General features: G+C 51.8%; 3 protein-coding genes and 1 non-coding gene across 7 annotated transcripts; 2 read left to right on the forward strand and 2 right to left on the reverse strand.

Moving 5' to 3' along the window:
* Positions 1-1,288: 1,288 nt before the first annotated feature.
* CLN3 (CLN3 lysosomal/endosomal transmembrane protein, battenin) lies at positions 1,289-15,021 on the reverse strand. 4 transcript variants are annotated; one of them, XM_040259069.1, is made up of 17 exons: positions 14,230-15,021; positions 13,464-13,562; positions 13,091-13,182; positions 12,854-12,932; positions 11,196-11,292; positions 9,953-10,024; positions 9,483-9,562; positions 9,296-9,381; positions 8,359-8,431; positions 8,130-8,273; positions 7,062-7,174; positions 5,735-5,781; positions 5,587-5,655; positions 5,436-5,491; positions 5,208-5,301; positions 1,776-1,916; positions 1,289-1,668 (listed from the first exon to the last, which is right to left on the reverse strand). In XM_040259069.1, the coding sequence occupies exons 3-17, from the start codon at positions 13,134-13,136 to the stop codon at positions 1,549-1,551; spliced, it is 1,317 nt and encodes a 438-aa protein (XP_040115003.1). In that variant the 5' UTR covers positions 13,137-13,182; positions 13,464-13,562; positions 14,230-15,021; the 3' UTR covers positions 1,289-1,548. The 4 variants fall into 4 exon arrangements, with proteins under 4 accessions (XP_040115003.1, XP_040115011.1, XP_040114993.1 ...); XM_040259077.1 differs by having other exon boundaries at positions 13,464-13,683; XM_040259059.1 differs by lacking the exons at positions 13,464-13,562; positions 14,230-15,021 and adding an exon at positions 13,367-13,457.
* TRNAC-GCA lies at positions 3,646-3,717 on the forward strand. Its single transcript has one exon. It is a non-coding gene; the product is annotated as a tRNA-Cys (tRNA).
* On the forward strand, positions 15,021-19,469 carry APOBR (apolipoprotein B receptor). The gene is made up of 4 exons (XM_040258538.1): positions 15,021-15,152; positions 15,493-18,129; positions 18,221-18,483; positions 18,578-19,469. The coding sequence occupies exons 1-4, from the start codon at positions 15,096-15,098 to the stop codon at positions 18,645-18,647; spliced, it is 3,027 nt and encodes a 1,008-aa protein (XP_040114472.1). The 5' UTR covers positions 15,021-15,095; the 3' UTR covers positions 18,648-19,469.
* On the reverse strand, positions 19,350-24,713 carry IL27 (interleukin 27). The gene is made up of 5 exons (XM_040266647.1): positions 24,683-24,713; positions 22,140-22,312; positions 21,957-22,055; positions 20,779-20,937; positions 19,350-19,873 (listed from the first exon to the last, which is right to left on the reverse strand). The coding sequence occupies exons 1-5, from the start codon at positions 24,711-24,713 to the stop codon at positions 19,622-19,624; spliced, it is 714 nt and encodes a 237-aa protein (XP_040122581.1). The 3' UTR covers positions 19,350-19,621.
* Between the last annotated feature and the right edge of the window lie 93 nt (positions 24,714-24,806).

Here is a 24,806-nt window from a genome sequence, read left to right on the forward strand (position 1 = left end):
GAACAACATGGTGCACACTAAAGTTTGAGAACCACTGAAATAAGACAAGATGAAAGGTACAGTCAAACCACAACGTGATCTAAGCCAACATTAACTGAGCGCCACGCTTTCCCAGGGGCCCATGTAATTTCCACAACTACCTTATGATCTGTTGGTCTTATTAACATTTGACAGATCAAGAGACTGAGGTTCAGAGAAATGAAGAGATTTGCATTAAGATTTTAGAACTACTGGATAGCAGATAGAAACCAGGTTTCTCCACCTCCAAAGCCCATGCTGTCAACCACCAAGTCCTCATTTTCCCTGAATGTGGGCCAAAAATATCACTGATAGAGATGGGGTAGTCTCAGAGGGTACCTGAATGTTCATTTTACATTCCAATAGCTATATATTTTAACACGTTCTTGAAAAAAAAATATATAACTAGCATTCCAAACTCATGATTTTAATAGTAACATTGTTTCCCTTTAAAATAACCAAATTCTATTAAAAGTTAATTGCTTCAATGAAAAATCTTAATATTGTTATGCCCAGGTATAGCAAATATGGTAGAGACAGTAATAATGAAGGGTGGGAAATACTCAAAGTCAACCTCAGTTACTTTGAAAATATGTAACAGATTTGTGCATTTTACTGTATATAAATAATACCTTGAAAAAGGACTGTAAACAAGACTGGATTTTAGGTAAAACTGTGCCTGTTGAAGCATTTAGTGGGAGGTGGTTTGTAGTCACCCTCTTTGAAATACATCACAAAAATAAGTTGAACTAAGGAAAGGTTAGATGTGCATGGAAGGTTGGCTACATGACAAAGCAAACAGCAAAACATCCATTGTAGAAGCCAGGTGGTGCACACAATAGTACTTATTGTGTAAGTTCTTTCAGCCTCTGCAGGTTTGGAAACTTACATGTTGGCAGAAAAAAAAGGTATATAGATTGTCCCACACAGTGAATGAATGAGTAAATGAATAAAGGAATTAACAAACAAAGCCTCAAAGACTAGACAATTTGCTAAAGTACTTCCTTTACACTCTACTTATATATTCCATAGTGAACTTACTATTTTTATAAACAGAAGAAAATGTTTTTGTTTTTTAAAGACTTTATTGAATTTGTTACAATATTGCTTCTGTTTTATGTTTTAGTTTTTTGCCCAAGAGGCTTGTGGGATCTTACCTCCCTGACCAGGGATTGAACTCCTAACCCTTGCATTGGAAGGTGAAGTCTTAACCACTGGACTACCACGGAAGTCCCAGGAAATGTTTTCAGAGAGAAAAATGGCACAAGAGTCAATTGATAAAATAGGCATTTATTCCAAGGGCCTAATGGCAAGAAATTCCCCAAAACCAGCTTGGTAATGGTAGAAAAATTGCTGCCCCTCCATCCAAGGGGAACAGGGACTCAACACTTTTCTATACCCCAGCCATGTAGGGAAGGCAGGGGATAGATCTCATAGATGGGATCTGGGTAGGCATGGGGTCAGTCCAACCTGCCCACCTATCAGTAGAGTCCCAGGTCAGCGTGTCCTATGTCCCGAGGAGTCAGAATGTCAGGAGAGTTGGCAGAGGAAGTCATGCAGAGGCAGGGCCAGGAGCCCTGAAAGTGAGATCCCCAAGGTGTCGGAGATACAGGCAGTTGCCATGGCAAATTCCCGGTGCTCATCGCTGGTCTGGGGAGGGTGGGGAGCAAAGGTGAGGCTTCAGTCCTCAACACCCCCGCTTGGGACTTTTCCCAGAGAGGCCGCCCACCCACAGCCCTCGCCCAGCTGGTGCTGACCTCCAAGGCAATGTTGTGAAAGGTGTTCACATAGGCTGCACCCCCTAGGAGCCCCTCAAACACAATGATCAGGAAGACGACGTAGATGCTCGGCAGGAAACTCAGCCACACGTCCACCAGCAGGAATGCCAGGTTGAGGCACTGTGGGTGCAGGGAGAGGGGAGGGGTGAACCGGGGACCAGAGGAGGGCAAGAAGGGAGGTGCTGTCCTATCCAGTGGTCCTGGTTCTGGGAGAATGCTGATAAAAGAGAGGGCTGACAGGCGGGGACCAAATTCCAACACCCAGCTGGCCTACCGGACCCTGGGATCTGGGGGAGGTCTTCTCCCTACCTCTTCCCAGCAGCCTGGACCCTGGGGGTCTCCTCCCCTCCTCCCTGTGCCCGTGTCTCTCCCACCGTCTGGGATGCTAGCCTGCGGTCCCCTACTTGGGCTCTCCTAGTCACCACTGTTCACGGCTCAGCTTGGATCAAGGCCACTCTCACTCCCATGATTTCATTCCTCCTCCCAAAGGCTCCCTGAGTGGAGAGGTCTCCCCGCCCCTCGATTTTACCAACCATATGCTAAGTGAGACCAGAGGCTCTCAACTAGGCATAACTCTGCCGCCTATGGGACATGCGGCAACATCCAGAGATGTTCCTGGTTGTTACACCTGGGGAGGGAGGGTGCTATGGGCATGGAGTAGGCAGAGGCCAGGGATGCTGCTCAACATCCTACGGCTCCCAGGGCAGCCTAACAACAAAGAACCATCCAGGCCCAAAATGCCAATAAAGCTGAGATTGAGAAACCGGGGCCTAGGTGTTCCCTTGCCTTCTAGGAAGGCTTGCTGACCCCACCCAAGGGTGTAGGTCCCTTCCTCCATGTCCTAGTCCTTCAAGGCATCCTACTGACCCAGTGGGACATAAGTTTGCCTCCCCAGTCTGTAGGCCACCCCAGTGGTTCACATGCTTAATGTATTGGCTTGGCCAAAAAGTTCATTTGGGTTTCCCCATGCCATCACCTGTGGGTCTTGTTACCTACACAGGCCTTGCCCTCAGAGGTTCTAATTCAGGAAGCCAGAGGTGGGCTCAGAGATCTGCATCTAAAAGAGCATACCCTAGTAATACCAAGGTCATCCTAGAAATACTATAGACATATTCACCTGGCTCATTAGGGCCAGATGCTTTCTGTAATGGAATCAAACAATTATACGCCGCTAATTCTATGAAGTGGCCTTGCTTAAAATTATAGCGAAAATCATAAGTGACCCATTTCAGTGGCATCTAATAAAGATTCCTGAGTTAAGAACTGATACAATTTGGAACTTGGCAAGTACAAAGCCCTGGGCTGGCAGTAGTTTAAATAAATAAGGAAGAAACTGAGAGGATATTTGCATGCAGTTGACTTAACATTAAAGTATAATCTATTCTAATGCTGTACCTTGTTATCACAGAAGTGAGTTAAAATTATTAAAAAGGGCAAAGGACTTTCCTCTATGTTCAGCAGCTCAGTCGTGTCCAACTCTTTGAAACCCTATGGACTGCAGCACACCAGGCTTCCCTGTCCATCACCAACTCCCAGAGCCTACTCAATCTCATGTCCATCGCATCAGTGATGCCATCCAACCATCTCATCCTCTGTCTTCTCCTTCTCCTCCAGCCTTCAATCTTTCCCAGCATCAGGGTCTTTTCCGGTGAATCAGTTATTCGCATCAGGTGGCCAAAGCACTGGAGTTTCAGCTTCAGCATCAGTCCTTTCAATGAATATTCAGGACTGATTTCCTCTAGGATGGACTCGTTGGATCTCCTTGCAGTTCAAGGGACTCTCAAGAGTCTTCAACACCACAGTTCAAAAGCATCAGTTCTTCAGCGCTCAGCTTTCTTTATAGTGGGCTTCCCTGGTGGCTCAGACGGTAAAGCGTCTGCCTGCAATGCGGAAGACCCAGGTTCGATTCCTGGGTTGGGAAGATCCCCTGGAGAAGGAAATAGCTATCCACTACAGCACTCTTGCCTGGAAAATCCCATGGACGGAGGAGCCTGATAGGCCACAGTCCATGGGGTCGCAAAGAGTCGGACACGACTGAGTGACTTCACTTTCACTTTTCTTTATAGTCCAACTCTCACATCCATAAATGACTACTGGAAAAAACATAACTTTGACTAGATGGATTTTTGTGAGATTTATTTTAAAGGTCACCTTTTCATATACCCTTCTGGGCTTCCCTGGTGGCTCAGACAGTAAAGAGTCTGCCTGCAGAGACCCAGGTTCAATCCCTAGGTAGGGAAGATCTCCTGGAGAAGGAAATGGCAACCCACTCCAGTATCCTTGCCTGGAAAATTCCATGGACGGAAGAGTGTGGCAGGCTACAGTCCGTGGGGTCTCAAAGAGTCAGACACAACTGAGCAACTTCACTTTCTTTCTTTCTTTCTTTCTGTTCCCAAGAGCATGATCCAGAGGGATATTAAAATAATTTGGAGGTTGCCAACCACTTGTTTTGGGCTTCCCTGATGGCTCAGTGGTAAAGAATCCGTCTGCCAAGCAGGACATGTGGATTTAATCACTGGGTTTTGAAAGATCCCCTGGAGAAGGAAATGGCAACTCGCTCCAGTACTCTTGCCTGGAAAAAAAATCCCCTGGACAGAGCAAACTGGCAGGCTACAGTCCACGGGATTGCAAACAGTTGGACACAACTGAGTGGCTGAGCACACAATAAGGACTTATTTTTGTTTGACCAAGAACTCAGACATTTAGAAACAAGTAAAAAGATATGAATGGTTAAAATCATGTTTTCTTCTATAAAAAAAGTTGAAGGTTTATTAGTTACCTTCAGTGGCTTTAATTACATGACAACAAAACATGATTGCTGGTTACGTAGAACTCCTTTCATTAAAATTGTTGTACGGAAAGGTGTTTTGGCTCATTTAAAGTTTAATCACTTACATGACCTTTGCCATGAATTTGCTCACCAGTCTTGAGATAAATAACCTGCTTTACTCACAAAGTCACTGGTTCTATGTAGTTAACCACCCAGGATAAAAGAACAGGACGTTTTCTGATTGTTAGAAACATTCTTTGAAAGTCTGTCTCTTTGCATGAGGCTTGGGTAAACAGTCACCTAACTGATTAAGACATGATACATAATCTCATTCTTTCATGCTTCACATTTCCATTTCTTACAACCATGCCCAGTTTACAGATGAGGAAACTGAGGTTCAAGATTAGTTCAGAGACCTGCCCTAAATCACACAGCTACTAAGTATAGAAGCTGGGATCTGCACCGGGGCTTGCTGAGCACCTGAGGCCATGCATCTTACACAGACCCCTGCTGGCTTCCATTCCCCATGATTAAAACATGATGGGATGTGATCAATAACCCCTGCTGAGGGAAGGAAATGATGGAACCTGGGGAAGCTGGGAGCCAAGGGCGGAGGAAAGTGAGGGCCAGGGGCTCCGTACCTGCAGCAAGGCCAGGACCCATGTGTGGCGGATGGGACAGCAGCGGAGGGAGGAGCGGGAGGCAAAGACGCCGGCCTGGTATAGCATCTGGTACCTTCGATGAGGCACAGAGAAGGAGGAAGCCCCTCTGGTGCCTCCTCGGCAGGGCAGCCCCTCCCAACCCCAGTCATCATCAAGGGGTGCCCCCAGCCCCCCGCCGGTCCTGCCACACACCCCGACTCTTCTCACCAGCGGTACTGCTCAGCATGAGTCAGGAACGTGTTCCGGAAGAAGAGGAGTTCAAACTGCAGCAAAGAGCAGACAGAGGAGATGGACAAGGCCGTGTGGGTCCCCACCTCCATCATTGTTCCCACACCCCCTCCTGGCAGCCCTCACTCACAAGTCCCTGGTTGATGAAATACTCAGCAAAGTAAACCAGCACCAAGGGGACGATGTAGTGCAACAGGCCCTGGAAAGTCAGGAGACATGAGCGGGAGGCGGGTGATGAACGCTGGCCGCGGGGGACACGCCACAGCTATCGTCTGTACCTTAAACACGGTCCACCTTTCCTGAAGGGAGAGGGGTGAGCCAGAGCCTGCAGGGCAGCAGGGAGAGAAGGGCAGGTGAGGTCAGCACCTTGACTCAGAAAAAGGGGTGCTGGTGTGCAGGAATCAACCAGCCAATACTACAATGTGAATGCACACAGGCCACTGGACTGTACAATTCAATATGGTTAAATGGGTAAACTTCATGGTATGGATATTACCATGATTAAAAAAAAAAAAGTAACCAGATAAAAGACTTTTTCATGACTCCTGTATAGCCTTTTTTTTTTTTTGCCACATGATTCAGCATGTGGGATCTTAATTCCCTGACCAGGGACTGAACCTGTGCCCCTTGCATTGGAAAGCAGAGTCTTAACCATTGGACCTTCAGGGAGGTCCTTGTATAGCTTACAGCTTGATGGTGGTATACAGGGCCCTGCCCCCAGCCACACTGGGCCCCTCTTTCTGTTTCTTTGAACATCCAAGCTCATTCCCACCACAGGGCCTTAACACTTGCTGGTCCCTCTGCCTGGAACCTATTCACCCCAATGTACACAGAACTGACTCCTTGTCTTTCACATTTCAGCCCAATGAGATGTCCTCAAAAAGCCTTCGATGAGCACCTTCTCTAAGTAGAACCCATCTCCTTTCCACCATGTCATTTCCAAGCACATCACTCTGTCACGCTCTTCTAATACTTATCAACAACATGTGAAAATGAGTTTCTGACCTGGTTATTTGTTTACAAATGATACAATACGTAGTATTGGATAAAATTTTTTCTTTTTTTGGCCGTACTGCAAGGCATATGGGAACTTAGTTCCCTGACTAGGGACTGAATCACTGCCCCTTGCATTGGAAGCGCAGAGTCTGAACCACTGGACTGCCAAGGAAGTCCCCAAAAATGAGTGTTTCTTGAAGAGATGAATTCGATTGCTGCTGCTGCTAAGTCGCTTCAGTCGTGTCCAACTCTGTGTGACCCCACAGACGGCAGCCCACCAGGCTCGTCCCTGGGATTCTCCAGGCAAGAACACTGGAGTGGGTTGCCATTTCCTTCTCCAATGCATGAAAGTGAAAAGTGAAAGTGAAGTCACTCGGTCGTGTCCGATTCTTCTCAACCCCATGGACTGCAGCCTACCAGGCTCCTCCATCCACGGGAATTTCCAGGCAAGAGTACTGGAGTGGGCTGCCATTTCCTTCTCCGATGAATGTGATTGGCTCTCATCATAACTGACATGCCCATCCACGTCCCCTCCAAATTGCCCACAGAAAGACTGAAACCCAGAGAGAGAAAGTGATCACCGCTCTGAGGAGCTCCTGAGTCTCCTACCTGGCTTCAACTCTGAGGCCTCATTGTTGATCAGGGGCTGCCGAGCTGCTGTGTCTGAATCCTCTTCCCCTCTGGGATCCTGTGGCCCAGGAGATGTGAGCAACAAGAAATAGCTAGAAATGAACAGAATGAAGGAAGATTGAAGAGCCTCTGTTGGGCTGTAAAGGCCGCCCCCTCCCAGGATAGCCCCCATCATTCCTCCTCTCCTCAAAGACACCTCAAACTGGGCCAGAGAGCCTCCAACTATGCAAAAATGCTTCTTCCTCTGGAGCTGAAATGTATATACTTGTTGTTTCTAGTCCACAGGCCCTTGTTTTGACTCTCGGCTCACAACAAGCCTGTCAGTTCTGCCTTCTTGTTATTTTTCTAATAATCACTCTTGTTTAGTCACTAAGTCGTCTCAGACTCTGTGACCCCATGGACTGCAGCCCGCCAGGCTCCTCTGTCCATGGGATTTCTCAGGCAAGGATACTGGAGTGGGTTGCCATTTCCTTCTCCAGGGGATCTTCCCCACCCAGGGATCGAACCCAAGTTTCCCGCATTGGCAGGTGGATTCTTTAGCACTGAGCCACCAGGGAAGTCCCAGTAATCGCTCCAGCTTCCATTTATGATGTGCTCAGCCTGTACTCTGGATGAGCACTTCAGAACTTCCCAAAGTTCGGTCACTTATGTTTTGTCTTCATGATATTCGCCATGTCCATATCCCTCCTGTATATCGTATTTTTTACTTAGTATTTCCCTTTCAATTGATTCCCTTTTCCTACATGGCCTGGTCCTAAGCAATCTTGTATGAAATCACAGGTTTGATTGACCAGTGAAAATGTTTTCCTAACACACATGGAAACACACACAAAATGAACAGAGTCCACCTATGGGAAAACTGAGGGTCAGAGACATAAAGCAACTTGTCCCATGTAACACAGCTAACAAGGAGCAGGCTCTAGAATCCAAACCCAGGCCTGTCAGAGAAGCCACATCCTCCCACTTGGTGTAGGGATCTGAAGATCGGGATCATGGTCAAGTTCTCGCTCCTTGAATCCCCTCTTCCTCCCAGCCCAGGGTGCTTACCTGGCCAGCAGCAGGGCGGGGATGCCCAGCATGGACAGCAGGGTGTGCTGGGGAGAGAGGCCAGCCTGGGTGAGGCCCAGGTACGACAGTGCCCCTAGCAGCCCTGCTCCCCCAGTACCTGAGGACCAGCAGGAGATCACGGCCCTGAGAAGGAGAACACAGTAGCACTAGGCAGGACCAAAGCCAGCAGCGGGACCCTCGCCCCCCACTCCCTGCTCTGCCTGCTTACCTGGGGTAGAAGGCAGTGAGCGAGAGGAAGGTGACTTCCCCCAGACCTGAAGAGATGCTAGCCAGGACCACACCTGGGGGGGAGCAGGCATGGCCGTGGCCACAGGCAGCCTTTTTTTGCCCCGACAGCCCCGATCCCCTAAGCAGGTGTGACCGCAGCCTCCTCTGCATCCGCACGGAGGGGCTGAAAAGAGATCTCCTGGGACTTCCCTGGTGATCCAGTGGTTAAGACTCCGCCTTCCAGTGTAGGGGATGTGAGTTCAATCCCTGGTCAGGGAACTAACATCCCACATGATGCCGGGCAACTAACTTCACGCTCCGCAACAAGAGAACACTGAGCCACAACTAGAGAAGACCTCACATGCCACAAACTAGAGAAAGCCCTCACGCTGCAAGGAAGACCCAACGTAGCCAACAATCAAGTAAATAAAAACAGCTCCCTGGGATAGGCTGGGCTCCAGATGTGAAGCAGAACCAAGCCCCTTGCTTGTACGTCCCCTCATAGGGAATGGCACCCTCCACCCACCCAGCTATCAAACCAAGAGCAAGAACTCATTCTTTTTGTTTGTTTTGGATGGGCACGCAGCTTGCAGGATCTTAGTTCCCCAACCAGTTTTCCAACCTGGGCCACAGCAATGAAAGCGCCGAGTCCTAACCACTGGACCACCAGGGAATTCCCTGTCCTTGATGCCTCCTCCACCTCCATCACAAACTCTTGGTGACTGCTCATCTTGATCTCCACCTAATCTGTCCATTTTCCCCCATCTCCCCTACCTATCCCTCCAGATTGACCTCATCTCCCATCTCCTACCATGATAGTTTTAGCAGGTGTCTGAGGGGTATAAAAAATGATCTCTTTCCTCTGGGAAGTTGGGGAGACTACCGTGTCTGTTGTGGATCCTTTGAACCCCCCACTTGACATAAAACCTCCCACTCACCACACAGGCTGACCGTCACCGAATGAGAAAAGGCAACTAGGAGGAAGCTTCCTGCAGCACAGATCCCACTGGTGAGCACCCGGGGGCTGAAGGGAGGTGGGAGATGGGGATGGTCAGCTCCCCAGCCCTCCCCGCCTCCCCACTCACAGACCCCACCTGCCTTTCCTCCCACCACCCACACCCAGACCTGTAGGGCAGCAGATGAAGGCCAAGAGGAGCCAGCAATTTGATGATGAGGGTGGGAAGGATGTCAGCCAGAAGCACCGCCTGGGATCAGAGAATCGAATGAGACCCCAGACCTTCCCAGGGACAAGCCTCCCAACCCACTGGCCAGGGAAAGACAGAAACCCGATTAGATGGGCTGCAAACAGGTTCTGATATCACACAGATCTGGATCCCAGTCCCAGCTCTGCCACTCCTGAGCTATGCATTCAGTATTCACATTATCTGAGTTTCAGTTTATTTAGAAAATGGAGATAATTATAAAGCCTAACTCACAGGACTGTTATATGGATTCAATAAGCTAATTCCTGCTGCACACAGGAAGTGCTCAGTAGATGGCAGCCTTAATGATTAGAATCATGGGTGCTGGGTTCTAAGTGGGTAGGATCTATGGACCCAGAAGAAGGGGAAGGGGAGGACCAGATGGGTACTCACTGCTGTGGAGACAGGGTTGCAGTCAAATCGAGATGAGCTATTGTGGGAGGTGGGCGTTGGCTCTGGGTCCACCTGATGAGAGAGAAGTTTTTCACCCAAGGAGGCAGGAGGGCAGATAAACAAGGCCTGGTTCCATTCCCAGCTCTGCTCTGACTTGAAGGATGTCCTTGGGTCAGCCCTGGCCTCTTGAGACCTCACTTTTTCTATGGGCACAATGGAGAGGGGGTTTCCACGGGAGTCTCAAATTAATGGTTGACATGCCAAAGAGGGCCCTGTAAACAGACTTTATTTGGGTAACACACTTGGGAACTTTCATTTTAAAAACCTAGGTTTCCAGAAAAATTTGCTCTTGGACAAAATTCCCTGTTGGACCTGCAAAGTGGTAGCTGCTCCTCCTAGGCCTGCCTCCTCCAGCTCATGATAGACAAGAAGTTCTCAACCAAAGGTGATTATACCCTCCAGGGAACATTTGGCCATGTCTGGAGACATTCTTGGTTGTCATCAACTGGAGAGTGAGGGACATTCTATTAGTGTCCAGTGGGTAGAGACCAGAGATGCTGTTAAACATCGTATGATGCATAGGAAAGTCACCCAACAAAGAATTATCCAGCCCCAAATGTCAACAATAATGCTGGGGTTAAAAAACCATGCTTTAGACCATAGTCCCATCCAGCCAACATTTGAGTTTGCAATTGGTTTGCAAGAACCAATTGATTCTTTTCTAAAAAAAAGCTTTAAATTTTATCCATTTTTGGCTGTGCTGGGTCTTCATTGTTGCAGTCTTTTCTCTAGTTGTGGCAAGTGGGGGCTACTCTCTAGTTGCAGTGGGCAGGCTTCTCACTGTGGTAGCCCCTCTGTTGCAGAGCAGGAGCTCTAGGGCACTCAGGATTCAGGAGTGGCAGCCCACAGGCTCCATAGTTGCGGTTCCTGGGCTCCAGAGCACAGGCTCAATAGCTGTGGCTCATGGGCTTATTTGCTCTGCGGCATGTGGGATCTTCTCAGATCAGGGATTGAACCCTTGTCTCCTGCACTGGCAGGCAGATTCTTTACCACAGAGCCACCAGGGAAGCCCATACCAACTGATTCTTAAAGGCCCTTACTGCTCTGAGGTCTGGAAACTTCAGCCATCTTGCCCCACCCCTTAGTCACCCCATTCCACGAGTGTTTCAAGTGGGTCTCTGCCCAAAGTGAGTCCCTCCTCTTCCCACAGCGACTGGTGGTGGTGGTAGAGAGGGTCACTTACATGGCTCTGATTCCCAGCTGTTCTCTGGTGACTAAGGATGTCGTGGGCGGCGCTGAGCATCACCACATAAGAGAAGTTGTTGCAGAGGCCCAAGAGCCTGGAGTGAGCAGGACAGATTCCCCCCACCCCCAGTTTTATTGAGATACAAGTGACAAGAGAATAGATCATAAATTCTATTTAGGACTACAATCTATCCACCGTCCCAGCACCACACCTCCCACTTTCCCATGCCTTCTTTTTCCTCTGTCTTCAGACCACATCCCCATGTAGCGGGAGGGTTCAAAATACAGGCCTCGGGATGACAAATTTAGGTTCACATCTAATCTCCAAGACCTCTCCCAGGAAGAAAAGGAAGTCATCCTTGATGATTCTCTCCTCCAAGCTCCCACCATGACTCAGTTCCTGGGGCATTTCTCATCCACGGATCCACTGTCTCCAACTGTGGTACAGTAGAAAGATCCTGGGGGCTTGAAACCCAAAGGACTATGTTCAGGTCCCAAGTCTGCCACTTCCACTTGAGCGGCCTGAGTCAAGTCATGTGTAAAACGGGGATACAAATTTCCCTGCTGACTATCTCACAGAGTGATGTAGAGATCAAAACAAGATAATACCCTTTATGATCTATGAAGGATCTTGTTCACTTACTCTCATCTCCCACAACTGCTGTCAGTGATGGGTAGGGAATAGGGCATAGCAATAGAATTTCATGTGTCCTTTTCACAAGCCTACAAAGTGGTACTGCTGTTCCTCCCATTTTACTGCTGAGAAACTGAGGCTCAGAGAGAGAAGCCTCACTTCCAACCCAATCTGCTACCCAAGTCCTTGATGTTTGTTGCTGTTGTTGTAAACATCACCAAGTCATGTCCGACTCTTTGAGTCGCCATGGACTGTAGCGTGCTTGGCTCCTCTGTCCATGGGATTTTCCAGGTAAGGATACTGGGGTGGGTTGCCATTTCCTTCTCCAGGGGATCTTCCCGACCCAGGGATCGAACCTGGTTCTCCTGCTTGGCAGGTGGATTCTGTACTGCTGAGCCACCAGGGAAGCCCCCTTGATGTTTAAATTAGTGCTAAAATTATTTCCCAAGCCTCAGTGTTTGAATGATTTCAGGAGGTAAACAGATGACTTTTTAAAGTTAGTGATGCATTTATTCAAAAATGCATTAAGAAAATACTGGCTTTCCATTCAGAATAGTGACTTACAGTTTTCTTTTTAAAAATACAAGTATTTACAAAGTTAAACGCTGAGTTCATTGCAGTAAAAACAAGAAGAAAATAACCCTCCAGGTGATATGTGGAACTGACCAAAAGGTGAAAGTGAATGAGTGAAATGTGGAAAATTTACAGTGGACCTCAGGGCAAAAAAAAAAACTTCCCTGGTGGCTCAGTGGTAAAGAATCTGCCTTCCAAGGCAGGAAATGTAGGTTCCATCCCTCGGGGGGAAAGATCCCCTGGAAAAGCAAATGGCAAATCACTCCAGCATTCTTGCTGGAAAATCCTGCTGGCAAAGGAGCCTGCCTGGCAGGTTACAATTCACTGGGTTGCAAAAGAATCTCGATTTAGCGACCAAAACAACAAACAACAAAAATATTTTGTGAATTCAGCTCCTTTTCTGAAACTCAACTCTTCCCACCCGCTTTTTACTTATTCAGGCCACTCACCAGAAGCCCACCGCGTTCTTCCAATGGGCGCCCTGACTGTCTTGCAGCGGAGGCCGAGGTGCCGGGTCTGTCTCCTCCCCTGAAAGGGGGAGAAAAAGAGGGCATGACCCCCACCCCAGTCTCAGGTGCACGATGGTCCCACGGATATTCTCCCGGGGCCGACCAGCGCCCGAGCCTGTCAGGTACGTCGCGAGGACAGAGGAAGTCAATCCCGTGAGGGTCGGCGGCTATACTCACCCTCGGAATCCGAAAGGCGCCGCGGCGAGCCCGCACAGTCTCCCATGGCATCAAGTTCTGGTAAAGTTGGCTCCAATGGGACGGATGAGGGTCTGAGACAGGTAAGAGGGATCAACGCCCCATTGCCGTCCCAGCTCCAAGTCCTCCGCTGCATTCACGCCCGGCGAGCCACGACCCTACCCGAGGCTCCATCTCCCGCCCTCGCACGCCCTACCACGCCCCGTTGTCGGACTCTGCCCCCGTCCTCTCCAAAGCAGGGGGCCCTGCAGCCTGTACCTTTAAGAGAAGCTGAACATTTCGCACCCGCACCCTTAAACAGACAGTCACGTGACAGCACCGGTGGGTCCCTCATCACGTGCTTCAAGGTCCTCACCACTTCCGGGTCTTCTCTCTGCCTTCGTTTTAGACCTTCTCAACTCCGGGGCGTAGGAGAGATAGAGGCTGGGAGAACCCTGGAACCACCGGTTTAAAACTGGTGTGGATAGGATAAGCAAGAAGAGCCATGATGTTAGGTAGCAGCGCCCAAGGCCTTGAACGTCGTGCCAGCACTAGTCATGGCTACCAACGGCTTCAGCTTCTCTCACGGCCTGCAACTGCCAGAAACAAATATGGCCACACAGCTACCCAAGACTGTTTCTGGCTGACAACAAAGGCAGCCGCATCACATCATTCTTATTCCTATCTGTTGCCTTTAGATTGCTTTAGAAACTGTAAGTAAAGATAGCACCTACCTAATAAGATGTCATGAATTATCTCTTGGCAGTATCCAAGAGTTAAGAGAACTCTTTTCTTAATTTATGTTAGAACCAAGGTAGTTCAAGCCTAGTTTTGCAGATGAGAAAACAAAAAAAGAAAGTTACTGATGATCGTACAACATCAGACCTAAAGGTGACTTTAGAAACTCGGCATTAAGAAATAGAGCACCAGGGACAGGGTTGCTGGCTGAGCTGGCTGCAGATTCCTGCCTGCATTAAGGGTGCTTAGACCAAATGATTCTAAGGCTGGAGATTCTGAGTGTGATCTCATCTAGTTCCTCTCATTGAAAATTTGGAAAGTGAGGCTCCGGGAGGGGATAGAGGAAGAGGTGTAGATTAAAGTCATTTCACGTAGTCCCAAATAAGGAGTAATTATTCTCTTACCTTCCTCTAGGTGGTAAAGCAGCATCCTGTGTTTTCTTCATCACGTCCTTCCCCTGCTAATCTCTCTTGTGGGCTTCCAACAGTCAGTGCCCACCTCTCCCAGCTCTTCCTCCCCACCAGGCCCTCAGACTTGCTGTTAGAAAGGTACCCCCTTTGGTATGCTTCCCAGATCACTCTACCAATGAAAAACAGGATCCTACTACCCATACTGGGCTCTAGAAATTCAGCAACATGTCATACATGGCCTCCTCCTTCAAGGAACTCAAAGGGAGGTGGGAGGTAGACGTGAATAACCACAATACAAAGTGTAGCCAAGTTTCGTTTTGCAAGAATGACTACAGATGAGCAAATGGGCATTGGAGCCACCAATCCAGCTCTTTCTTCCTCTTGGGGAAGCATTAATGACCCTGAAATGAGAAACCAGAGCTCTTACCAGCCCCCTGCTCACTCCTACTCCTTGTCTCCAGGCAAAACAGGAACCACAAACCCCAGCTTCCTCTCACAGAGAGGCTGTGGCTTTGAGGGGAGACGGAAATGGCCGAGGTGTAAATACAAGACCTGAGTCACTTGAGCTGCAGTTGCCCCATACTGCCTCAGCAGACCCCAATTCTGAGGTCTCCGCTCCCACTTTTTCCTTTTGGTCTTCCTCCCTTACCCTCTAGTTCTGAATGCACATCCAAGTCTCTTATGTGATAGATACCTATTTCCCAACCTGCGCTGGAAGCAGCTGTGGGCAGGGCTTGGGGTGGGGATACATCAGGAAGAGACAGGGGAAGAGGAAGTGTCTTGGGTAGTGGGGAAGGCTGGTTCGGTGGGTGGGGACAGTCATTATCAGTTTTCTGGACACACAGACGGAGACAGACAGGATGGATTTCCTCCGGCTACATCTCCCTGGGCTGCATCAGGCCTTGAGGGGGGCACTGGTGAGAGGGGCACAGAGATGCTGGAGACTTTCACCCTGCTCTTTAAGTCCTCACCTTCTTTTCTCCCTTTGAGTCTCTCCTCAAACCCAGATTCCTTCCCCAGGATCACGCAGCTTGTTAGCCCAATCTTCTCTGGATTTCAATCCCCCAACCCCCACAAACACATCCACAGACCTCTCATCTAGGCCCTTTCCTACTCCTTCTGCAGATCCTGTCCTCCTCCTTCCCCCAGATCCTAGAACCCCTCTTTCTTATCCTGAATTCCTTTGGTCCAGGGCCCCCAGGGAAAGGGCTGGGCCTCCCCTTAATGCCTTTTGTCTCCCTCCCTCTTTTTCCCTAGGAGTCTCTCAGCACCTTTGTTTCCTACCTTATAGGAGATGAAGTCCCCACTATAGAGAGGAAGGAGGCATGTGCAGCTGAGGAACTGAGGGAGGTGGCTGCAGGAAGGCCCCTGGGGAAGGTGGAAGAGGAAGCCCAGAAGGCCCTGGAGGGTCTTGGAGGCAGTCAAAGCAAGGAGGATGGAGGGCTGAGACAGCCTGGAGAGACTGGAAGATGCTGGGAGGAAAGCTCAGCTACAGAACAGACCTGGGGTGGGGGAGAAGGCAGCTCCCGTGGGTCTCAAGCTGAGAGGCAGGACACTGAGGACTGGGAGGCAGCCAAAGCCATCAGATGCCAGGAGTCAGGTATCCCCTTGGAGGCCAGAAAGAAGTCTGAGGCAGGGTCTGAGGCTAGTCAAGATAGGAGGAGCCAAGCTCTGGAGAGCCAGGAGCATGATGAGCAGGAAGTGAAGAGAGAGGAGACACTGAGAACACGGGAATGGGAGGAGGAAGAGGTTAGGGCAGCAGAGCCAGTGGTGGCCGGAGGGGTGGAGTCAGAGTGGGCCTGGCACAAGGAGCCTGAGGGGAAGGCTGGTGCTGATGGGCACAAGGTGGCAGGGGATGGCAAGGAGTCAGAGCAGGTCGTAAGTGAGGCAGCCGCAGCGGAGATCCAGGGCCCTGGGGCCAAAGGGGCTGGGAGGGAAGAAGGGGTGGCAGTGGTCAGGTGTGGCCGAAGCACAAGGGCACAGGGGACCCAGGAGCCAGGGACAGAATCTGAGGATGGGGAAGCCTCGGGCAAGGAGGAGGCTGACCTCCCAGAAGTCGAGGAGACAGAATATGGGGCAGTTCCAGGAGAAAGGATCCCAGAGGGTACTGGGAGAGTCTGGGCCCTAGAGGAGACCTCTAAGAGAGACCAGGAGGAGGAGGTGGATGAGAATAGAGAGACCGAAGCAAGCCTGTTCCCTGAACAGACCCAGGTCCTAGGAACCGGGAGAGTGGAAGAAGAAGCCAAAGGCCAGGCAGCAGGGAGGGAGGCTGAGGAAGGTCTGAGGTCAGTGGAGGAGGTAAGGGAGGGCTTTGAGGGCCAGGCAGATCGGGCTGAGGAAGAGGCCATGGGGAGGCAAGACTCAGAGGTCAAGGCTGGTCAAGCCAGTCTCAAGGAGGTAGTACAAACAGAGGAGGCTGAGGAGCAGAAGGAGAGTTGCTCGGCCACAGAGGCTGAGCTGCCTCAGGACAAAGTAGCCAATGAGGCTAAAGGGGATGCTGACTTGGAGGCAACCTCAGAGGGCAGGCCCCAGCAGTTCAATGTGGGGAGTGGGGAGGAAGAGACTCAGACCGGGGATGAAGCATTGGAGGGGGAGTGGGGTGGCCTTGAGCACAAGGTCACTGAAAGCCAAGAACCTGAGCTAATGGGAGGCCCCCAGACCACAACAGAGCAACTTGAGGAAGGGCCAGTGGGTAAAGAAGAGCTCTGGAGCATTCTAGCCCCAGGCAGAGAGGAGACAGGGAGGAGCCAGCAGGAATGTCCCAGGCACGTGGGGCATGTGAAGCCTAACAGCTCTGTGGCCGAAGCCTGCGAAAACAGAAGAAAGGATGTGGAGAGAGATGATGCCCAGGAGGAAAAAGGAGATGCTGAAGAGGGGGAGGAGGAGGCTACAAGAGGCCAGGCGTCGGTGGTGGAGGCTGCAGGAGGCCGAGAGTTGGCACGGCCAGCGATCCCAGAGGCAGGTGGGGAGTGGATGAAAACGAAGGAAGCCTGGCATGGAGCAGAGGAGGGGGAGGCCCCGGGAGCAGAGAACCAGGAGCAGGGCAGAAGGCTCGGGGCAGAAGCAGGGACCAGCCAGTTCCTGGGAGAGTTGGACACCAGAGAAACCCAGGAGGAGGAGGTAGAGGCCGCTGGGCCCTGCCGGGAGGACAGAGCCTCCGGGAGAGGCTGGAAGCTGGAGGCAGAGGCTGTGAGCCCCCAGAGCAGCGAGGGCCCGGAGGCAAATACTTTGGCTGTCAAGATGGTGGAGGATAAGGCAGCTTTGGAAGGAGGGCCTGAAAGAGAGGCTGGGGATGCCTTTGGGAGAGGCTGGGATTTGGAAGGGAGAGAGGAAGCTCACAGAGGTGAGGAGCTGGTGGAGGCTGCAGAGGGAGAGAAGAGAAGGGGGCAGGAGTTTGGCCTAGAGGGCTCAGGCGAGGAGGAGGTGCCTGGCCGCGGTAGCCAAGCAGAGGCTCCTGAGGCTGCCCTGGAGAGTGAGCCAGAGGGAGAGCTGGTGGGACTAGGGGATTCAACAGGGGCAGAAGGAATCTGTGGGGTGGATGACTTTCCCTCGGGCTCGCAGGCGCTGAGGGCAGAGGACCTCCTGGGAGGGCAGGCACTGTGGGAAGGAGAGGCTGGGGCGTGGCGAGTGAGGGAGCAGGGGCAGAGGGGTGAGGTGCAGCGTGGGAACCAGCACCCTGAGGAGGGAGAAACACAAAGGCCCCTTGACGTGGAGGATGCTGGGGTGACTGGAGGCCAAAAAGCGGAGGCCGCGGAGACTGATCCAGAAGGCCTGGAGGGCGTCCAAGGCCAGAAGGACCAGTCGACCATTGAGGACCCTGCAGAGGCTGGGCCTGGACCACGAGGGGAGGCTGACGGGAGCACTGGACAGGATGCTCACAGCAAGTGGGGTGAGGTGAGCGCTCCGGGCAGGGTCCAGGGCGGGACAGAGCAAAATCCCAAAGCTGTAGCCGGCCCTGTGGTACCCTGCCCCCTCTTCCCTATAGGCCCTGCTCCCCGGGTCCCGCCTGGACGTCTCTGTCTCGAGGAGCCGAGTATTCCTGTCCCGCAGCTCCTCGCAGCGCCGCTCCCGGCCCTCTTTCCGACGGACCCCGGTCCCTGAGCCACCCGAGGGGTCTCCCAGCCCTCCACCTGAAAAGGAGCCATCAGCCCCAGAGCAGAGAATCCAGCCAGAGCAGCCGCCGGAGCCAACGCCCCCCAGGCCTGAAGGGACTCCACTGCTGGCCAGGAGAAGTCCCTTGGGACAGGGGTGAGCACAGGGTGGGGTGACCCGGCCGGCCTGGGGAAGAGGCTGATGACAGCACCTGAAGGCCAGCTCCCCATGGCCTGTCTTCCGTCTGCAGGTTTGGCCTGGCACACCCAGGCATGATGCAGGAACTGCGAGCCCGGCTGGGCCAGCCAAAGCCCCAGTGACTGGGATTCAAGGCCCCAGGAGCCAAGCGCCAAGCAAGGCTTGCTGGGACGGCTGGGTTGAACCCTGCTCAGCCTGACTCCCCCTGTCGCTTTGGACACGTCCTTTTCAAACCCCCGGGCCTGCGTGTGTCACCATGGAGCAGACAGAACCAGTTGCCAGTGAGAACTGTGAACTTAAGGAGTCTGCCTCTCCAGTGTGGCTGATGGACCCCTGCCCTGCTGGGGTTGCATCTCTCTGAGGGCCTGCCTTGCCTGCCTCCTAAATCTATCTCAGCTGCTCGGATGACTGAGTGAAGACAGAGACAGTTCTCCCCACAGCCTTCCCTCTTGGATGGCACCCACTCTTTGCTCTCCCCAACCCTGTCCCTGACCAGGCCCTCGGCGCTGTGGAGGAGGAACGCAAACCTCTGAGGTTGAAGCCAGCTTGGAGGAAAAGGTCAGGAGGGACTGTGGAGCTCCATTTGCAATCAAAGGAAAGCATGCCCGTTGCCTGAAACTTCCAGAATGGGAGCTGAGTCCAGGAACTCTGCTGGTTACTATAGCAACCACCAGCTGAACAAACCAGAGTGGGAGAAGGTGGGCCAGAAACCCTCAAAACGGAGGAGCAGAGAGGAGTCCAGGGTGGCCAAAAGCTGCAGCCTCTGCGCCAGGGCCCCTCGGGGTGTCAGGCACCCCTTCTCTGGAAAGAAACCAAGGCAGAGAGAGGGTGGGAGTGCTTTATTAGACAGCATGGTGGCCTAGTCTGAGGATGACTAGCCGGCCCCCCAAACAATAAATAAACCTTCATTTTTCTAAACAATAAATAAATATCTAAGAAATAAATATCTGACAAGGACTAGAGGGGCCTTAAGTTATTGGGTAGGGTTTGGGATGGGGTCGTTCATGCCTTGTCTAAGGCAAATGAGCTGGAGGCTGTCTCATGGCCCAGGCTCCAGTCCTCAAGTCCTAATGGGTTCAGCTAAGAGGTCACTCCATCAGGGCTGGGAGCTGGGCGTGGGGAACCCCAAGGCCTGGACTGAGTTCCCGGCCCGGGAGAGCAGCAGCAAGTCCCGCACGGTCCGAGACAAAACAAGTTCCAAGGAGTGTAGCAACCGGTAAGTGTAGAGGAACCGGGACCAGGATACCTGGGCAGATAACTGCAAGGGGGTGCCCAGAGCCCCTGGGAGCAGTCCTTTTTCCTGCTCATTCTCATGTTCTTCAGGAAGGTTGAATCCTGCAGCCAGCACCTGCAAGGAGAGGCCCAGGGGGTCAGAGAATGGCCAACCTGGGACCCCAAGTGAAACCTTATCTCTTTCTGTGCCCCATGGTATAGAGTGACATCAGAGACCACAAGATTAAGATTTCCCTGGACAACCCCTACTTCACATCTTCCATGATGTCATGGTTTCATGTGAACTGCCTGATTCTTTTTTTGGTTCAAAAAAAAAAAAATTGGAAGTCACAAGGCAAGATGGTGCTCACAGAGCAGGCTGTCACTCACCCAGGATTACCCTGGGGATTGGGGGTTCTGGAAGTTCCTCTCTCTCTCTTTTTTTTCTTTTGGTTGTGGTTCAGGGTTTAAGGATGTTCCCAGACCAGGGATTGAACTTGGTCCCCAGAAGTGAAAGTCTGGAGTCCTGAGAGACTTAGTAGGGGTCTCATTAGGCCACCAGGGAACTGGAAGCTCCTCACTCAAGGGGCATCTTAGGATCAGAAATGGGCATAAAGGTGATCTGGTTAGTTTTTATGCTGTCTTCCTTTTCTATTATTTTATTAAGGATAAAATTCTTATTTCCCTTTGAAATGTTCAAGAAAATCTGGTGATGTCAGAGGAAGAGAGAGAAGGGAACCTAATTGGCTGCAGGACCTGCTGATGCTACGTGCTGTCCTGGCTTCTCTCATTTAAGACCAAGACCCCAAGAGAAGGCAGAGATTCAGGGGGCAGAGCCAGGGCCTCGTGCACCTACACATACACACTCATACACACATACACAGCATCTCCTTCCAGACACCCTATGTCTGGGCAGGGGGAGTGTTTTAAAAGGCAGCCAATGAAAAATAAAAGAAAAAAGTACAAAAAAAAAAGGAGCCAGTGAGCCTTAGTTTTGTGTGTTGGTCTCTGGGGGTGGAGGAGGGTGGATGGACACTCTACCTGGAAGTGGAGATGCTGCTGCAAATCTCGGAGATCCAACCTCGTGGCCTGCAGTTGCATCCTCTCCGAACTGGTCCAGAACTCTTGTCTCCCCAGCCCTCCCAACAGGGTATGGAAGGGACGAAGTGTCAGGGAGAGGAAGCAGAGTCGTTCTGGGTCCTGTGGCAGGGGAGGGAAGGCATCAGGAAAGGCCTGCAGGCCAAGGATCCACTTGCAACCCGTCTGATCTCTCTCCCATCCCCAACACAACTCCAGTCTCCATCCATTCCATCACCAAATCTATTTTTGGTAGAGCTTTTTTTTTTTTTTTTGGCCACACCATGCATGCGGGATCTTAGTTCCCCAATCAGGGAGTGAACCTACACCCCCTGCAGTGCAAGCATGGAGTCGTAACCACTGGACCACCAGGGAAGTCCTTCCATGTCTATTCTCATCCTTAACCCCATCTCCATCCGTACTTCTTTCCTGTACTCATCACCATTCCTATCTCCACAGTCTCTGATCTCTATCCTGTCTTCTTTGCCAACCTCATTTCCAATCTTATGCCCAAACTCATCTCTAACCCGTAACTGCATCTCCATCCTCCTGTCAGCCTCTACCCACAGCCCCATTCTGTTTCCTCTCTACCATCCCATCCCAGCTCCATCTCCTCACTTGTTTTTATTCTGTCTCCACCTTCTTTCCCATCCATATTCCCATTCTTATCCCATCTCATCCCATTCTTATCTTATTCCATGTGTCCAGCCTCACTGTCATCGTGTCTCCATCCCATCTCCAGCTCTACCCACCCCCATTCCAGTCCCAGCGTCACCAGCAATCCTCACTCCTTCTCTGTCCCCCACTTCATTTTCACTCATCTCCAACCTCTTCCCGTTCCTAACCTCTCAGCATTCTCCTCATACCAACTGCATGCCTCCTCCCTACTAATCTCTATCCCCAATCCCGTTCTATTCCCCTCCCGGCCTCTGTCCTTGCTCAGCTTCATTCTTACCTTCTTCCTAATGCCATTTCTTTATTCCAGCCTCATCTTTATACTCAATGACTTATCCAGCCTCATCCAGACGCTCTGCTTCAATTTATCCCCAGACCCATCTTCAATTCAGTGGGCTTTATCTCCATGGACCCAGACCAGCCTTACTGCCAGTTTGCCTGCCCCACCCTGCCAGTCCCCCACTCACAGAGAGGCCACGCCAGGCCTGGAAGGTCGTGGAAACGTTGGGGAGCTGCTCTCCCAGGGGCAAGAGGTCGAGGTTCACTCCTGGCAGGTGAGATTCAGCCTATGGGACAAGATCTCTAAGTGGGGGTCCAAGGGGGTTAGGGATCTTCCCATCCCCAGAGCCAGCTGCATTAGGGAAACTCACAAAGTGATGAGCCTGGACCCGAACCGCAGAGAGCAGCTTCTTGGCGAGATGCAGGCTGACCTTGAACTCCCTCTGCAACTCCTGCAGGCTCAGGGGGGGCCTCCCTGGGGGCCTCGGGAATCCCCAGACACCAGCTCGAGCCAGAAGCAAGAAGAGCAGCAAAAGGCTGAGCCCTGGAGAGATGGGGGAGGGGAGTGGAAAAGAGCAGCAAAAGGCTGAGCCCTGGAGAGATGAGGGAGGGGAGTGGACAAGATGAGGGGCAAGCTGGGGGAGAACTTGGGCGAAGGAGGGAAGGGACCATGCCTTTTCTGAGCCTGTGCTACAGGCACGCATTATGTGTCATCCCACTGACCCCTCAAAACCACTAATGAGCTATTGAGACACCATATGGCATTTCTTGTGGGCTTCCCATGTGGCGCAAGTGGTAAAGAACCGCCTGCCAATGCAGGAGACATAAGAGACTTGCATTCATTCCCTGGGTTGGGAAGATCCCCTGGAGGAGGGCATGGCAACCCACTCCAGTATTTTTGCCTGCAGAATCCCACAGACAGAGGAGCCTGATGGGCTGCAGCCCATAGCGTCGCACAGAGTCGGACACAACTGCAGTGACTTGGCACACATGCATGCATGCATGCATCTCTGTACAATGAAAGGAAAATGTCCCTTCCCAGGGTACACACAGCCTGGCGCAGAGTGCCCACTTTTGAAGCAAATCTCGGGCTGCATCTGGATCGCCACTAACTCCCTTGGCCAAGTGTCTTCCTCAGTGCACAAACTGCACAAGGATGTGAGGCAGTCTGGGTGCTATTATTCTCCCTATTTTGCGGATGGGGAAAGTGAGGCTCAGGGAGGGTGACCTGCCACAGGGTGAGTGGACCAGGACTGCATCCAGATTGGCCCAAATGCAGAGCCTGAGTGCTTCCTCCAGAGACCTCAGAGGAAGGCCACCACCTCCACCACAGTGGGCACAGTCTATTCTGCCAGTAATTTCCCCAGGCTTAGCCAGGTGGCTTGGATGGCCTGAACCAGAACCCCAGGGGAGGGCTGGTGATGCTGAAGGCTCTATTCCAAGGAGTCAGAAGGACAGATGGGTCCAGCCTCCCCCAAGGCAGGTAGATCACTCTGCACTGTGGGAGAATCAGGGGTCCCAGGAGAGGGAGGAGGGCCTGAAATGGGAGGCAGCAGCCCTGTTTCTCAATTGGGTTCTTCCCTTGGGCAAGCCACCTCTGATCTCTATGCCTTGGGCTCCCATCTGTAAAATGGAGGATCAGATGGGCTGATCTTTGCAAGTGCCTCCCACCCTGCATTTCCTGGAAAGAAGGAAGAGGGGTAGTGGGGCTGGAGCTCTGGGAAGAGGGCAGTTTCTTCGTCAGGGAAAGGAAATCTAGCAATCCCTAGGCAGTTGCACAACTCTATTCGAAACCCAAACCAAAACTGCTTACTAAGTCGAAGTCTATTCTTGACTCCCTCTTCTCTCCCTGCCTCTTTCCTATCTGTTCTCTATCTCCAAACCCTGAGCTCTGCTCCTTGAAATGTCCTCTCAGTAAAGACTAAGGGGAACTTCTGGGTGCTTCCGCTACCCCCATGGACTTCCAGAGATGGTGGGTCTTGTCTCTAATCTCCAGCATTCAGGCTCCATGGCTTGGGGGCCACTCTGACACCCTGGAGACTTAAGACAGAGTGAGGTCCTTTCTAGTTCCATATATTGCCCACCCAGAAGTGAGCTGTGCCATTTCCTGCTGACCCCCTGTTTTTTGCTTGGACTCCGGAGCCCCCAGACCCTTCCCTTGGCTTCTCCTTCCCCTCTGCAGCCAATCCTGGGGGTTTGGACCTGGTCTTTGAGGGTTCTGTCCCCATCTTCCAGCCCTTGGTCCCACCCTGACCCTGCCATTGGCTCCTCTGCCTATAGCTCTGGTTCCACCTCTGAGTCCTTATCACCCACTGTAGCTTAAGCCACCTTCCAAGCTTCAAACTCCACACCCTTGACCCAGTAAGGCTGCTGACTCCTTGGCCCCAGTCCCCTGCTCCTTCTGTCCTTCCTCTAGCCAGCCCCAGTTCTCAGCCAAGCTGACTGAGCAGGGGCTCATTCATCCCAAATAAATGCTTAGTTTATCTGCCTGGCCCTGATCCTGGTCAAACTGCCTGCCCAGTTTTCCCCATTCAAGTCTTTCCCCTGCCAGTCAAGTCTTCCTATTCTCAGCCCAGCTCTCACCAAATTTCCTCCCTTCTATTCCTGTCCCCTCATTCATGCTAGCCAACCTGCCCCACCCTCTGCCCAGCCCTAGCCTCTGCCTCAGCCCTTCTCCCCAAGTTATTCCTATCTCATTCCCATCCTTCAGCCAGCTGTGTCCTATATCCGTGTGTGTGTGTGTGTGTGTGTGTGTGTGTGTGTGTGTTACTTGCTCAGCCTCTTTCCTTAGTCTTGGCCACACTGTAGCCCCTCAGCCTTTGGCCCCCATCCACAGTGGTCAAGTTCACCCCTCCTCTGCCCAGTCTCAGCCAAGCCCCCACCCCTCTGCCCCCAACCCTGGCCTCAAACTCACGCCAGCCAAGGTCGCCTGCCGTCTGGCCCATGGCGGGGCCCAGCCTCCTTGGACAGCCATCTCCCAGGCAGGGGGAGTCTTATACTGGGGGCTGCGCCCAGTTTCACTTTCCGTCCTGCTTCTA

The sequence above is a fragment of the Oryx dammah genome, unplaced genomic scaffold (genome assembly GCF_014754425.2).
Source record: "Oryx dammah isolate SB20612 unplaced genomic scaffold, SCBI_Odam_1.1 HiC_scaffold_2, whole genome shotgun sequence".
Taxonomy (NCBI): domain Eukaryota; kingdom Metazoa; phylum Chordata; class Mammalia; order Artiodactyla; family Bovidae; genus Oryx; species Oryx dammah.